General features: G+C 46.3%; 1 protein-coding gene across 1 annotated transcript in view; it reads left to right on the top strand.

Annotated features, from left to right (window-relative positions):
* The window catches only part of LOC309569110 (uncharacterized protein), a gene marked incomplete at both ends in the record, with an annotated part of 58,945 nt that overhangs the window by 9,907 nt on the left and 33,279 nt on the right, over nucleotides 1-15,759 (top strand). The window contains 5 exons of the mRNA XM_082274874.1: nucleotides 2,095-2,188; nucleotides 6,079-6,215; nucleotides 9,261-9,383; nucleotides 9,579-9,648; nucleotides 12,387-14,306. Of these exons, the coding sequence (XP_082131000.1) occupies nucleotides 2,095-2,188; nucleotides 6,079-6,215; nucleotides 9,261-9,383; nucleotides 9,579-9,648; nucleotides 12,387-14,306 (2,344 nt within the window). The remainder of the gene's footprint in view (nucleotides 1-2,094; nucleotides 2,189-6,078; nucleotides 6,216-9,260; nucleotides 9,384-9,578; nucleotides 9,649-12,386; nucleotides 14,307-15,759) is intronic.

The raw sequence follows: 15,759 nt of genomic DNA on the forward strand, positions 1-15,759 counted from the left end.
TCCCCCCTGTCGTCGTCGTCGTCGTCGTCCTCCTCCTCCTCCTCCTCCTCCTCCTCCTCCTCCTCCTCCTCCTTTCCCCCCTGTCGTCGTCGTCGTCGTCCTCCTCCTCCTCCTCCTCCTCCTCCTCCTCCTCCTCCTCCTCCTCCTCCTCCTCCTCCTCCTCCTCCTCCTCCTCCTCCTCCTCCTCCTCCTCCTCCTCCTCCTCCTCCTCCTCCTCCTCCTTTCCCCCCTGTCGTCCTCCTCCTCCTCCTCCTCCTCCTTTCCCCCCTGTCGTCCTCCTCCTCCTTTCCCCCCTGTCGTCCTCCTCCTCTGGCAGCAATTTAAAAAAATGTAAGTAAATCAAATGAGATGACACAAAGCTGTGATCATAACGGGATTACACTGTATCATCCCATTTCACCTGGTGACTTTTCCAGTGCCCTGCCTGTGCTTTTTCCAGTTTTGTGCATGGAAAATTGAGACCGACCATGGCGTCCAAAAAGCTCTTTTAGACGAACTGGAAAACAGCGACAGCGCAACTTGAGTTAATTGAAGAGCTTAGCGTTCGTGGGAAAATTCATCATCGGGTACGGAAAGTGAGGACAGTGACGATTCTGATGTCTTTCTGGCATATCACTCCATTGGAAATTCTGAAGAATCATTTTGATATTCTTCACAAATTCCACAAGCGATGTGCCAGAAAAAGACCTCCGAATCATCGCTGTCGGCACTTTCCATACCTGATGACGAATTTTCCCACCAATCGCTATCACTCAGTTCTTCAAGTAACAGTTTTGCTCTCGCTGTTTTCCAGTTCGTCTGAAAGCGTTTTTGGGCAAAAGTATTTTGCCTTTTTAGTGAATAAACTCCTGTGAGTTCAGGGTCACCCCCCCCCCCCCCCCCCCACACACACACGCACGGATGTCAGATTGGAGCCAGCGCCTGTGTCTCCATTGATGTAAATGGGACTGTATACATTTGGATGTACAGAAAATCTGTGCATCCCATGCGGGACAAAAAAGACCCTCATGTGTATGCTTAAGCCCCGGAAGATTTTACCCCCTTCCTGACCAGGGCCTATTTTGCGATTCGGCACTGCGTGACTTTAACGGACAATTGCGCTGTCGTGCGACGCTGTACACAAATGAATTTTACGTCCTTTTTTTTTCCCCACAAACAGAGCTTTCTTTTGGTGATATTTGATCACCTGTGCGATCACGCGCTATAAACAAAAAAAGAACGTAAATTTTGCAAAAATAGCAATATTTTTCCCTCTTTTTTTTTTATATGAAATTCCCCCCAAAAAAATTTAAAAATCAAATTTTTTTTAACATTTTCGGCCAATTTGTTTTATGCTACCTATGTTTGGTAAAAAAAATCGCAAAAAGCGTATTTTGATTGGTTTGCGCAAAAGTTATTGCGTTTACTAACTAAGGGAAAGATTTTTGTCATTTTTGTTGTTTTTTTTTTTAACGCGTAATGGCGGCGATCTGCGTTTTTTTTGCGACATTGGGGCGGACAGATCGGACCCTTGACTGACATTTTTGACACTTTTGGGGGTACCAGTGACATTACTACAGTAATCAGTGCTATACATATGCACTGTTACTGCAAAAATACACTGGTAGTGAAGGGGTTAACTTTATTTGAGAGGGAGGGGCTGTGTGTGTGTCCCTAGGGGCGTGATTCTGTGGCTTCAGCTGTATGCAGAGTGATCAACGGATCTACATAGTAGATCCATATGATCCTCTCTCATACAGAGGGGAGAATGACAGGTGGCTTGTTTACACAAGCTGCCTGACTTTCTCCCTCTCCCCCGCCGATCGCAGAGTGACCGGCGGACATCGGGTCCGCCGGTCACACGCGCGGGGGGGTCCGTGACCACGCGCGCTCGCTCCCTAGACCCTCACAAGCTAGTGACGTAGCCCTACGTCACTTTGCCTGTGAGGGGCTGACTGCCGACGGTGGGCAAGTGGTTAATGTATTGCTGTAAAGGAAGATCATTTGACAAATCTATCCAGTCACATGACCAGAACTTACCCTATTAAGAGTATGAGAATCATTTCTGTTTAATGCAAGCAATAAATCTTATTGTGATCCTTTCTTCTTTTTCAGCGAATAAAACGTTATCAGTTTTTATATACCAAGAACGTGAAATCACTGGATGATAAGATAAAAGCATCAGAGGGGCAGCATGAGCCTATAATCGGTAAGGGGGGGGGGGGGGGGTCAGACTGCAATTGCCTTACAATAGACCTGTAAACTGCTGTTAATAAAATGTATTCTGTAGTCGGGAATTTTACAATATACACTGAAACCGACCGCCTGCGATGCAACATACTGGTACATTGTATGTTTAGGATGTGTGCGCCCCCTGCTGTGATTGTACAGTCAGCACTTCCCAGGCAATGATTCAGGACTGGGACCTGCTAATTGACAGGGAACAATGAAGAGGGAACAATCTGTTTCTTCTCCCTCCAAAAGCCCCTGTCCAGGTCTGTCACTGTGGTATTTGATCACCACCACTGTTTTTATTTTTTAACCACTTTCTGCTACCTATGTTTGGTGAAAAAAAATCACAATAAGCGTATTTTGATTGGTTTGCGCAAAAGTTATTGCATTTACTAACTAAGGGAAAGATTTCTGTCTTCTTTTTTTTTTTTTTTTTTTTTTTTTTTTTATGCGTAATGGCGGCGATCTGCTTTTTTTTCTTTAAAGCGGAGTTCCACCCTGGATTTTTTTTTTTTTAATACCCCCGGGACAGTCAGGGCTAGTGCATTCCACAATGGCTAGCCTCTGATCTGTCCCGGGTTGCACTTACCTTGCAAACGTCTTGTCCAGTGCTGCCATCTCAGATGTGGGCAGCTTGAAGCCAGCAAGATCCCCTTCGGTGTCTTCTTCCACCTTCTTTGGTCCCACGATGCTCTGCGCCGGCCCCGACGTCACTTCCGAGTCGCGCGCGTCATCCCTCTACAGCTTCTGGGCATGCCCAGAAGCTGTTTAGAAGGGGATGACGCGCGCGACCCGGAACTGACGTCGGGGGGCCGGTGCAGGCGCAATGATTCCTGGGAGCGATGACATTCATCTCCCAGGAATCATTGCAGAGCCAGGAAGTGACGACGGGCCGAGGAAGGAGGAAGTAAGGTAAGTATATTTTCTTCGCTACGAGGTAAGTAAAAAAAAAAAAAATATGCGATTATCCATTTCTTTTTCAGGTGACCCGGAGCGAGAAGATGGAGGTAAGTATAAAAATAGGGTGGAACTCCACTTTAATTTTTTTTTTCTCGTTACTGCAGTGGACAGATCGGACCCTTGACTGAGATTTTTGACACTTTTGGGGTACCAGTGACATTACTACAGTAATCAGTGCTATACATGTGCACTGTTACTGTAAAATGACACTGGCAGTGAATGGGGTTAACTTTTTTTTGAGGGAGGGGTTTAGTGTCCCTAGGGGCGTGATTCTAACTGTGATTGGCTGTGGCATGAGGTGTATGAACAGTGATCAACGGTCCTACATAGTAGAACCATATGATCACCATTCATACATGGGGAAGAATGACAGGCGGCTTTGTTTACATTAGCCGCCTGCCTTTATCCCTCTCCACCCGACGATCGCGAGTGACCAGCGGACATCGGGTCCCTAGACCCTCACAGGCTCTGCCTGTGAGGGGCTGACTGCTGTTGCTAATGTGAACTGTTGGTTCACATTATTCATGAGATGTTTAGAACTCTTTATGGTATATATTAGGGATAGACTGATTATCGGTAAGGCCGATATGTACTTTGCTCGATATATCGGTATTGGCCCCGGAACTGGCCGATATTTTTGTTGACGTCATTCTGCCGCCTCCCTCACCTTGGACAGCCTCGTCTGGAGTCAGGACTTGTCTTGCGGGAGTGTATTGCAGCCATACACCCACCCACAACATCCCTGTGCCAGCCAGCCATTAAGGGTTAAACAAAAGTTAACATGTTCAGTACCAGATTTGTGTCAAAAATTGTCTTATTTTTCACAACTTTAAATGTACAAAATTTCGGCCAATACATTGTGACCAAAATATTGGTATCGGCCCTAAAAAAAAAAAAAAACATATCGGTCTATCCCTAGTGTATATGTGTGTATGTATATATGTGTGTGTATGTGTGTGTATGTATGTATATATGTATATGTATATGTATATGTATATGTATATATATATATATATGTGTATGTATGTTTACTGCATGAAATATTTATGACTAGCGCGGCTGACTACTAATTACAATTTTTTTTTTTTTTTTTTAAACTAACAACCAAGCTTTATTTAATAAAACGGATACTAAATTTACACATAAATACGACTAGAACCCCACTCTCCTCTATAGCACAATTGGATGAAAACAGACTGTCTGTCTCTTTCCATCCGATGCCATCTGATCCGATCCACGGGATGGATAGAAAATAGAACCACCATCCGTCTGCTTTTGGCGGACAGGATCAGATGGCGGCAGATTACTGCTTCATAGAGGAGAATCAAGGGTCTGATCAGGTCTGCCTGAAAAACTGACAGGCGGACCTGATCAGACAGCCCGTGTGAAAGGGGCCTTCGGCTGTGGCATGGCGATGAGGAAAAAAAATTATATATATATATATATATATATATATATATATATATATATATATATATATATATATATATATATATATATAATATATTTATTTTTTTAATAATTGGAAAAAATATATTTATTTTTTTAATTGGAAAAAATATATATATTTTTTTTAATAATTGGAAAAAATATATATATTTTTTTTAATAATTGGAAAAAATATATATATATTTTTTAATAATTGGAAAAAATATATATATTTTTTTTAATAATTGGAAAAAATATATATATTTTTTTTAATAATTGGAAAAAATATATATATTTTTTTTAATAATTGGAAAAAATATATATATTTTTTTTAATAATTGGAAAAAAAAGAGAAGAAAATATTATTTAGTTTTTACATTAAAAAATTAAATTAATAATAAATAACCACACTCCCTGTCAAAGGTAACTAACTGGACGAGGAGATGGTAATGCATTGTGAACAAACAGTGAAAACAGTAATTACAACAGTCATTACTCCCGGCCACCACAAGAGGGCGCCAGTTCCCCATTGGAAGCCTCATCTCAAGTAGGCCGAAAAGCCGGGGCCTCAATTTTTGGACGGCCCGGAAGTCCGTGCACTCCGTGCGCGGAAGTCCGTACAAAAATGACAGGACACCCTCTGCAGGGCACCCCAGGCGCCAGGTCGCTAATTCTAGTCGCAAATGTGACCTGGCGCCCGGGTTTTGGCGAGGCCTGCTCTATGGTATAAATACACTGGTGTTTGTGTTGTGTGTGTGTGTGTGTTTTTTTTTTTTTTTGTTTTTTTTTAACTACTAATAGCCCTGATCAGCGACTCATAACAGGATTGAGATACTGCGGTCAATCTGACACCAACTGATGCTAGGGGGGGGAAAAGAATAACTGCCTGTGACCTCACCAGTGACACTAATTCAGTGATAACACTTTACACTTTCACTGTACTAATGACACTGGTTGGGAAGGTGGTGGAAGATGGGTTAACATCTAGCCCAGTGATGGGGAACCTTGGCACCCCAGATGTTTTGGAACTACATTTCCCATGATGCTTGTGCGCTCTGCAGTGTAGTGGAGCATCATGGGAAATATAGTTCTGAAACATCTGGGGTGCCAAGGTTCACCATCACTGATCTAGGGGTTAAAAGTGTGCTGCTGATTCTCATCCCTGCTTTGGGATGGATTGCTCCCTCCTGTACAGATCTCTTACCAACAGATCTCTGGGCTGTGATTGCACAGTCCTGTCATAGCCCACCAGTGAATCATTGACTGGGATTTGCTGATGGGCTCCCTTTGTGTACAATCACAGCGGGGGGTGTGCACATGCGCACGCCCTAAACCTGGAAGTAGGCAGCGACATATGGGTACGTCGCTTTTCCTACAGCCTCCACTCACCCGCAGTACATTGTGGGCGGGTGGTCAACAAGTAGTTAATTAGTAATATTAATGGCTGTTTTACTTTTTTTTTTCTCTCCATTCCTGCAGGCCTTGAATACATCTACCAGTATGCCGCGGATAAAAGAGGGGTAATACCATACGTATGCACGCTGTGTGACTCCGTTTATAAGCTCGACACCATTTTCTATCATATTGTCGGGATTAAGCACAGGTGTTTGTATTTGGTAAGTACCTATGTATCTTCACACAGCCTAAACTCAATCACGGAACTCCAATTATAAATTAAAATGGAAAGTATGGTTGGTTTGTGTCGAAATAATTTTCATAAACTGATGTTTTGATTTTAAAAATCTTGGAAATGCATAAAAATTCTAAAGCACTTTGGGCTTTCTATAGTGACAACAGAGCAAAAGCGGTCTGCTTTTAGACTGGCTCTGTATGATTGAGGGGGCCTCTGTATGATTGAGGGGGCCTCTGTATGATTGATTGAGGGGGCCTCTGTATGATTGATTGAGGGGGCCTCTGTATGATTGATTGAGGGGGCCTCTGTATGATTGATTGAGGGGGCCTCTGTATGATTGATTGAGGGGGCCTCTGTATGATTGAGGGGGGCCTCTGTATGATTGATTTGAGGGGGCCTCTGTATGATTGATTTGAGGGGGGCCTCTGTATGATTGATTTGAGGGGGGCCTCTGTATGATTGAGGGGGGCCTCTGTATGATTGATTTGAGGGGGCCTCTGTATGATTGATTTGAGGGGGCCTCTGTATGATTGATTTGAGGGGGCCTCTGTATGAATGATTTGAGGGGGCCTCTGTATGAATGAGATGGACGGAGTCTGTAACCCTTTTGGGCTTCCTATAGTGATAACAGAGCAAATGCCTTTAGACGGGCTCTGTATGATTGCGGTGGACGGGGGTCTGTAACCCTTTTTGCTCCCAGGTCCGTATGTTGTATGGACCGAAAAGCAGGAGGGGGGGGGGGGTGGTTTACAAACATTCCCAGTGTCTACTGCCGCCGGGATTGTGTGTAATCCTTGAGAAGCAGACTCCTGCCTGGTAGGTAGAAACATTAGGGCGGCTGCGCTGCCACTCGATGCTTCTGCACACCCCCAGTAACGGCGCCCACGCTTTAATAGCCTTTACAGGTTACCACTTTTATAGAGAAGGTCTGGTGCTAGAATTACTGCCCATTATCTGACGTTGGCCAAGATGGCTCACAGGTGTGGGACGATCATTTCTTGCATGTGCGGGACCGATGCACACATTTGCCCTGTGTGCTAGGAGGGGGGGGGGGGGTACTTTACATTTTAATTTTTATTATTGCTTTATTTTTAGTGTTGCTTTAAGAGCCAGTTCACACTGGGGCGACTTGTCGGGCGTCCTGGTCGCCTGACGGGTCGCCTGCCATAGATTAGCACAGGACCCGTTCTAATAGGAGTGACACAAGTCGCTCCCACTTAGAAAAAGGGTCCTGTACTACTTTGGGGCGACCTGCATTGACTTCAATGATATGAAGTCGGGTCGCGCCTATGTGAACCGGCTCTAAAAAAAAAAAAAAGTCAGCACTTCTTACTTTCACAAGGAATGTTAACATCCCTTACAGGCAGGGATATGCAAACTGTAGCCCTCCTGATGTTGCAGAACTACGAATCCCATGTGGCATAGCAAGATTCTGACAGCTGCAAGCATGACACCCAGAGGCAGAGCCATGATGGGACTTGTAGTTTTGCAACAACTGGAGGGCCAAAGTTTGCATATCCCTGCTTTACAGCAATGGGCATGTGACAGGTACTCTTTATGGAGAGATAGGGTTTATAAGACAAACCAAATCCCCCCTCTGCCGTTGAAAGAATTCAAAACACCAATATCTGTGTTTTTTGGATACTTACATTTTATTTTTTTTTTTTAAATGGCGCCATTGACCTTCTAGTAAACTGGAAGTGATGTCAGATCATTGCTTCCAGGTTACCATCATGGAACAGCCAATCCCGGCTCTGCTTGGCAGTCTGGCCAGCTGGTGGATGTGCTGGTTGGTCACTTGGGTCTCCCATGGGGATGGAAGAGCCTGAAGGAGCCATGGAAGGCAGCAGAGGGGGGTGGGGGATGTCCCTCCCGCTGCTTGTAATAGAAGTCAAGCGGCTACTTAGCTGCTGCTATTGCTTTTCCGAGAGAGCTGACAAAGGGCAGGAGTCTATTTATCCTAGATGTAAGGGTGTATAGTTGGTTTCTTAAGCGGAACTCCAGCCTTTAACCTCCACTTGCTGCTGCTGCTTCTTCCTCCAGTGGCGGGGGGGGGGGGGGGGGGGCGGACATTCTTTCAGGGCTGAGTGTGCTGCCTCTCCATGGAGGAGGAAACCTGGGACAGTTCCGTGGTGTGGGTAAAAAATAACTTGCCGACTCTTTCTCTTTCTCTCGCTCTCTTTCGCTTTCGAGCTCTCTCTTTCGCGCTCGCTCTCTCTTTCGCGCTCTCTCTCTCTTTCGAGCTCTCGCGCTCTCTCTTTCGAGCTCTCGCGCTCTCTCTTTCGAGCTCTCGCGCTCTCTCTTTCGAGCTCTCGCGCTCTCTCTTTCGAGCTCTCGCTCTCTCTCTTTCGAGCTCTCGCTCTCTCTCTTTCGAGCTCTCGCTCTCTCTCTTTCGAGCTCTCGCTCTCTCTCTTTCGAGCTCTCGCTCTCTCTCTTTCGAGCTCTCGCTCTCTCTTTCGAGCTCTCGCTCGAGCTCTCTCGAGCTCTCGCTCGAGCTCTCGCTCTCTCTCTTTCGAGCTCTCGCTCGAGCTCTCGCTTGAGCTCTCGCTCTCTCTCTTTCGAGCTCTCGCTCGAGCTCTCGCTCTCTCTCTTTCGAGCTCTCGCTCGAGCTCTCGCTCTCTCTCTTTCGAGCTCTCGCTCGAGCTCTCGCTCTCTCTCTTTCGAGCTCTCGCTCGAGCTCTCGCTCTCTCTCTTTCGAGCTCTCGCTCGAGCTCTCGCTCTCTCTCTTTCGCTCGAGCTCTCTCCACAGTTGGGTGTAAGGGGGAGAAAAAAGTTGGGAGTTCTACACAAGTGCATCTAAAACGCAATATTTATCCAGATTTTTGGATAGCGTAGGGAATGGTTAGAACCTTGTCTGTTTTTTTTTTTTTCCCCTGTAGCTTATTTCTGCTTCATTGCATACTGTAAAAATTGCATCTCCTCTCCTGATTGTGCTTCAACAGTTCCCGGCATTATAAATCGATCAAGCACTGTGATTTCTGATAGAGAATAAAAAATCTTAAAACTGTTTTGCTGCATTTCATTTCAGAGTAAGAATTTTCCGGCCATGGGAATCGACCGCCATTTCAAGGTACAAACCGCTTCTGACTTCAGAAAACTCTTGAATGCTGTTGAGATCGTTGAGAAAAGCCATGGAAGGAAAAAGATAAATGTAAGTTTTCAGACGTTTTAAGGAAACCGGAGTTCTGTAAATGTGTAAGATACAATTGCTAGTATAGGCCAGTCCGTGTCTGCAATCCAGGGTGGCTGCTACTAAAAGGTCTTTATTATGGTCACGAAAAAAAAAAACACCATAACCAGTTTTCGGTGTGCTAATTCACTGCCATTTTTGTTTTATTCTTTTTAGGTTTCCAACAGCTTTTTTAATCCAAAGAAAAACGGTGGCATGACTTATGATTCAGAGTCTGGAGGCGAATGTAAGTCCATTTTGCTGCACAATTTCAGTGAAATTGTATAAAAGAAATCCGCGCTATATATGTATGTATATGTGTGTGTGTGTGTGTGTGTGTGTGTGTGTGTGTGTGTGTATATAATATGGGGGGGAAGAAGAAATCGGGACTTTATATGAGGAAACAACATGGTAGGGTCATATTCCTCCATCCCTATGCATATATGAAAAATAAAAAGGGGAAGCTGGGACTTTAAATGAAACAATGGCGGCTTTTTATTATATATATATATATATATATATATATATATATATATTATAGCGCTGACAGTTTACGCAGCACTTTACAACTTGTACAACAAATACAATACACTTTAATACAGTAGGAATCAAAGGGCCCCGCTCGTTAGAGCTTACAATCTAAGAGGGACGGTCAAGGCATACAAGAGGTAATAACTGTGGGGGATGGGCTGATGGAGAAAATAAAAGTACAGGTGTTAGGTGGTTGCCAGATAGGTTTCTATGAAGAGATGAGTTTTCAGGGATTGTTTTGAAAGTAGAAAAAGTAGGAGATAGTCGGACAGATGGGGGTAGAGCATTCCAGAGGATGGGAGAAGCTCCGGAGAAGTCCTGGAGGAGAGCATGGGAAGTGGTTACAAGGGAGCTAGAGAGCAGGAGGTCCTGGGAGGAATGAAGAGAACGAGTTGGTTGGTATTTTGAGAGCAGATTAGTGATGTAGCTGGGCACCAAGTTATGAATGGCTTTGTAAGTTATGGTTAGTAACTTGAAATTGAATTAGTTGGTTGAGTGGCAGCCAATGGAGGGATTGGCAAAGAGGGGTAGCAGACACCGAGCGGTTTGTAAGGTGGATGAGCCTGGCAGCAGCATTCATGATGGACTGAAGGGGGGGGGATAGTCTTTTTAGAGGTAAGCCAATGAGAATGGAGTTGCAGTAATCGAGACAAGAGATGACCAGGGAGTGTATTAGAAGCTTTGTGGTATCATTGGTTAGGAAGTGGCGTATCTTGGAGATGTTGCGGAGGTTGAGGCGGCAAGCTTTGGACAGTGACTGGATGTGTGGCTGAAAGGATAGTTCAGAGTCCAGGATTATACCTGAGCCTTTAAGCACACTCGGGATTACCCCCGAATCTTACCCACCTTCCCTGCAATCCTCCTACCGCTGTCCTCCCACTCTGTGCTCGGCCGATGTCAGCACTTGCCTTCTGGTTCCCTTTCCTGCAAGTGTTGCAACGCTGGAACCGGCGGCAAATTCAAAAGTGTAAATACACCAAATGACGATAGAAAGCTGTGATCCTAACGGATTACACTGTATCATCCCATTTCACCACAGGATTTCACCTGGTGACTTTTCCAGTGCCCTGCCTGTGCTTTTCCAGTTCTTTGTGCCTGGAAAATAGAGAACGACCATGGAGTCCAAAAAGCGTTTTTTTGCGCAAAATCGCTTTTAAGCGAACTGGAAGACAGTGAAATGGATTTACTTTAAGAACTGAGTGACCAAAAAAAAACTGAGTGACCAATTCATGGGGAAATTCGTCATCGGGTACGGAAGTGACGACAGCAATGATTCTGATGTCTTTCTGGCACATCGCTTGTGGAATTTGGGAAGGATATCAAATGATTCTTCAGAATTTCCAACGGAGCGATGTGCCAGACATCATAATCGTCCCTTTCCGTACCTGATGAAGAACTGAGCGATAGTGATTCGTGGGAAAATTCATCAAGTAACTCAGTTTCGCTGTTTTCCAGTTCATCTAAAAGCGCTTTTGCGCAAAAACGTTTTTTGGATGCGTCTATTTTCCAGGCACAAAGAACTGGAAAAGCACAGGCAGGGCACTGGAAAAGTCACAAGGTGAAATGGGATGATACAGTGTAATTCGTTAGGATCACAGCTTTGTCTCATGTCATTTGATGTATTTACATTTTTGAAATTGCCGCCGGTTCCTCCCCCCCCCCCCCCCTGCGTCGCAACGCTCGCAGGGAAGGTAAGCGGAAGACAGGTGTCTGCATCGGCCGAGCACACAGCGGGTAGAGTGTGAGGATGCCTGCAGGACGGTGGGGTTTGAAGGGAAGCGGAAGACAGGTGCCGGCATCGGCCGAGCACACAGCGGGGAGAGTGGGAGGATGCCTGCAGGACGGCGGGGTTTGAAGGGAAGCGGAAGACAGGTGCCGGCATCGGCCGAGCATACAGCGGGGAGAGTGTGAGGATGCCTGCAGGACGGCGGGGTTTGAAGGGAAGCGGAAGACAGGTGCCGGCATCGGCCGAGCACACAGCGGGGAGAGTGTGAGGATGCCTGCAGGACGGTGGGGGATCGCAGGGAAGGGAAGCGGAAGACAGGTGTCGGCATCGGCCGAGCACACAGCGGGGAGAGTGTGAGGATGCCTGCAGGACGGCGGGGATTGAAGGGAAACGGAAGACAGGTGCCGGCATCGGCCGAGCACACAGCGGGGAGAGTGTGAGGATGCCTGCAGGACGGTGGGGGATCGCAGGGAAGGGAACCGGAAGGCAGGCGCCGGCATCGGCGGAGCACATAACGGAAGGACGGTGGGAGATCGCAGGGGGAAGGTGAGTTTTTGTTCAAATATAAAACCGATTTCCATGCAAAACAATGCACTGCTTTTAGCACAGAAATCCGGACCTAATCAGACCGCCAGGGAGGTTAATAGTAGGGCTTCATGTAGTGAAATTTTAATGTGCCACTCCCTTTTTCTGTACGATTTAAAATAATCTCTTTGCACAATTCCTAGGTCTCTCATCGAGTGAGGACGAGGACAAGGACAATCCAGATTTAGACCCTACCGACCCTTTTCATGCTGATGAATGGGCAACATCAGGAGGTGGTGGTGATGACCAGAAAGGCAACCTACCATTTCAGCATGACCATAATGTTGATAGAGGTGGTCCAGCATTTCAGTATGATGACCGCAGTGATCTGAGCCGCCCACGGAGGAACCAGGGTGATTTTGGTTTTCAATCTGGAGGTCACAGTGACCGTGATATCCGTGAAGGTCCTGATAGCAGGAGATTCACTGATAGGGCAGATTTTCCTGGTGATCGTAATCCCAGCTATGAAATGCACAGAAGTAAGATGGCATTTGAATACGATGACCTAAAAGGTGGCCCCAGGCATACCGACAGCCAATTAAGGAAAAATGACCGTGACTTTGGTTTTCAGCATGATCAGAGCACACTACCACTGGGTAATCCTCGTGGTGACTTTGGCATGCGTTCTGTTGGACCGTTACATGATGACCGAAATCTCCAATCACAGATGCATAGAGGGAAAGCATTTGAGTACGATGGCAGACAAGAGCCGCCATTAGAAGGTGGTCCCTGGCGTACTGACAGACCACTAAGGAACAACGATCGTGACTTGGCTCTTCCGCGAGATCAAAGCATGGGTGACCCTGGTATGCCGTATTTGGGACAATTGCGTCCACAAGTAGATCGGGATGGCTTTAAGGGTCAAAATAGAACATCGAACCATCCTCCAAATTTTCCTGGTGACCGCGATCTGGGTGCTCGAACACACAGGGATGATAGGGCAGAGTTTCAGTATGATGACAGACCAAGTCTAATGTCAAAAGGTGGTCCCAGGCATACCGACCAAGAATGGGACAACAAACGTGACTTTGCGTTTCGCCCTGATCAAAGCATGCGATCACTGGATAACCCCCGTGGTGACTTTGACATTCCATCTATGGGGTCGCTACGTCAACAAGGCTATAAAGGTCAAAATAAGACCCCCGGCCTGCTTCCAATTTTTCCTGGTGACCCTAACCCTAGCTTTCAGATGCGCAAAGATGAGATGGCCTTCCAGCGCGATGACAGGCGAGCACCAATATTACAAGGTGGCCCCAGAGATTCTGATAACCAAATCAGGAACAGTGACCGTGACTTTGCTTCTCAGCGAGATCAAGGCAAACGATTACCGGGTGATCCCCTTCGTGACCCTAGTATGCCATCTATTAGACCGTTGCTTCCACAAGTAGATGATTTTGGGAGCCAAGGCAGGGCAAAGGACCATCCTCCAGGTTTTCGTGCTGACCACAGTTTCAGCACTCCAATGCACAGAGATAGAATAGGGCCCGGGTTTGATGACAGACCAGGACCTTTGGTACAAGGTGGCCCCAGGCATACTGACAGAGTAAGAAACGATGGCCAGGACTTTGCTTTTCGGCGTGATCAACTGGGCGATATGTCCTCTATGGGACCATCACATCGCGATGACCTAAAGGGGCAAAATAGGACACAAAGCAATCCTCTGGGTTTTTCTGGAGACCGCAACTCCCGATTGCACAGAGATGAGATGGCATTTCCATATGATGACAATAGAGCACCAACCTTACAAGGTGACGTGGGTTTTAGGCAGGATCAAAGCAAGCGATCACTGGGTAGTAATCGTGGTGATTTTGACTTGCCATCTATGGGACCATTAGATCGTGAAGACTTTAAGGGTCAAAAGAGGACACTGGGCCATTCTCCAGGATTCCCTGGTAACCGTGATCTCCAGTCCCAAAGGCCCCGTGATGGGACCTCCATTCAGTATAACGATGGACGAAAAGCAATGCCACAAGATTCTGCTTTTCAGCTCGACTTTCAGAGGGAAGAGAAATCCAAGAAGCTTCGAGAAGGGATGTTGCAGTGCAATGTTATAACATTTCAAGGTATTTTATCCATCATATCTGAATGCCTTTACAGAAAACCTTACACCACTGAACATTTTACTATATAGATCTAAAGGGGATATCCCAGGGATTCCTAAACTACGGCCCTGCAGCTGTTACAGAACTACACATCCCATGAGGCATTGTAAAACTGACATTCACATACATGGCTAGGCATGATGAGAATTGTAGTTCCTGAACTGGAGTGCCGTAGTTTGGAAATCCCTGCGATATCCCAAATTTCTCCATAGTCCCCTCAGTTCCTCTTTGTTCACTGGAACACATCACACTTCAGGGACACTAGAAAACACAGCAAGACTACCTTGATGTTTGGTTCGATTCAGGCTGGGTTCACACTATTGCGACTTGGATGTGGGTTTCCCTGCATCCAATTCCCATGTCAGGAGATTGTGACTGGCTCTCTATGGAGCTGGTTTACATATCTCCGGAGCAGCTCGGGTGCGGATTGTACTGTGCGTCTTCTGGTCTGTTTCAGGTCCGAGTACAGTCAAAAAATTCGGACTGAAATCGGACCTGAAGCAGTGAACAGGGATGCACGGGACCCCTGCTGTGAGCCGTTCTGCGGCAGTGCGAACCCAGCCTTAAAGTGGAGATCCACCCATTTTAAGATGTACGTAATCCCCCTTTAAAAATTTACCAATGGAGACTTTTTATTTATTTTTTTTTTTTTTTATTCATCCGCACTTCCTGATCTGGCCGCCTATAGGCTATTGCATCACTCGGCGATTCGCAAGGGGCCCTTGGGAATCACCTAGTGACGAAATCTCGCATTATTACACCGTCGCCAGCTGTACTCTGATGTATTGCATTGAGTCCCGCTTCCTCTCGGTGAGCTCTACGGGATGTATTGCTTTGAGTCCGTGCTCCGCCCCGCCTCCTCTCAGTGAGCTCTACGGGATGTATTTAAGTCTGCCTCCGCCCTGCCTCCTCTCAGTGAGCTCTATAGGATGTATTGCTTTGTGTCCGTTCTCCGCCCCGCCTCCTCTCAGTGAGCTCTACGGGATGTATTGCTTTGTCTGCCTCCGCCCTGCCTCCTCTCAGTGAGCTCTACGGGATATATTGCTTTGAGTCTACCTCCGCCCTGCCTCCTCTCAGTGAGCTCTACAGGATGTATGGCTTTGTGTCCGTGCACCGCCCTGCCTCCTCTCAGTGAGCGCGGACTGTAGAGCTCAGAGAGGGGGCGGGGCGGAGCACACTCAATGCAATACATCCGAGTACAGCTGGTGCCGGTGTAATAATGCGAGATTTCGTAACTAGGCGATTCGCAAGGGCTGCTGGAATGGGACCCGGAAGTGAGGATCAATAAAGAAGATAAAGGGTATTTCCTTGCAAAAAAATAAAAAATATATAGTTTCCATTGGTAAAAGTGTTTGTTTTTAAAAGGGTATTACGTACATCTAAACTTATTAAAATGGGTGGAACTCCACTTTAA

Source organism: Pelophylax lessonae (genome assembly GCF_965119305.1).
Source record: "Pelophylax lessonae genome assembly, chromosome: 13".
Taxonomy (NCBI): domain Eukaryota; kingdom Metazoa; phylum Chordata; class Amphibia; order Anura; family Ranidae; genus Pelophylax; species Pelophylax lessonae.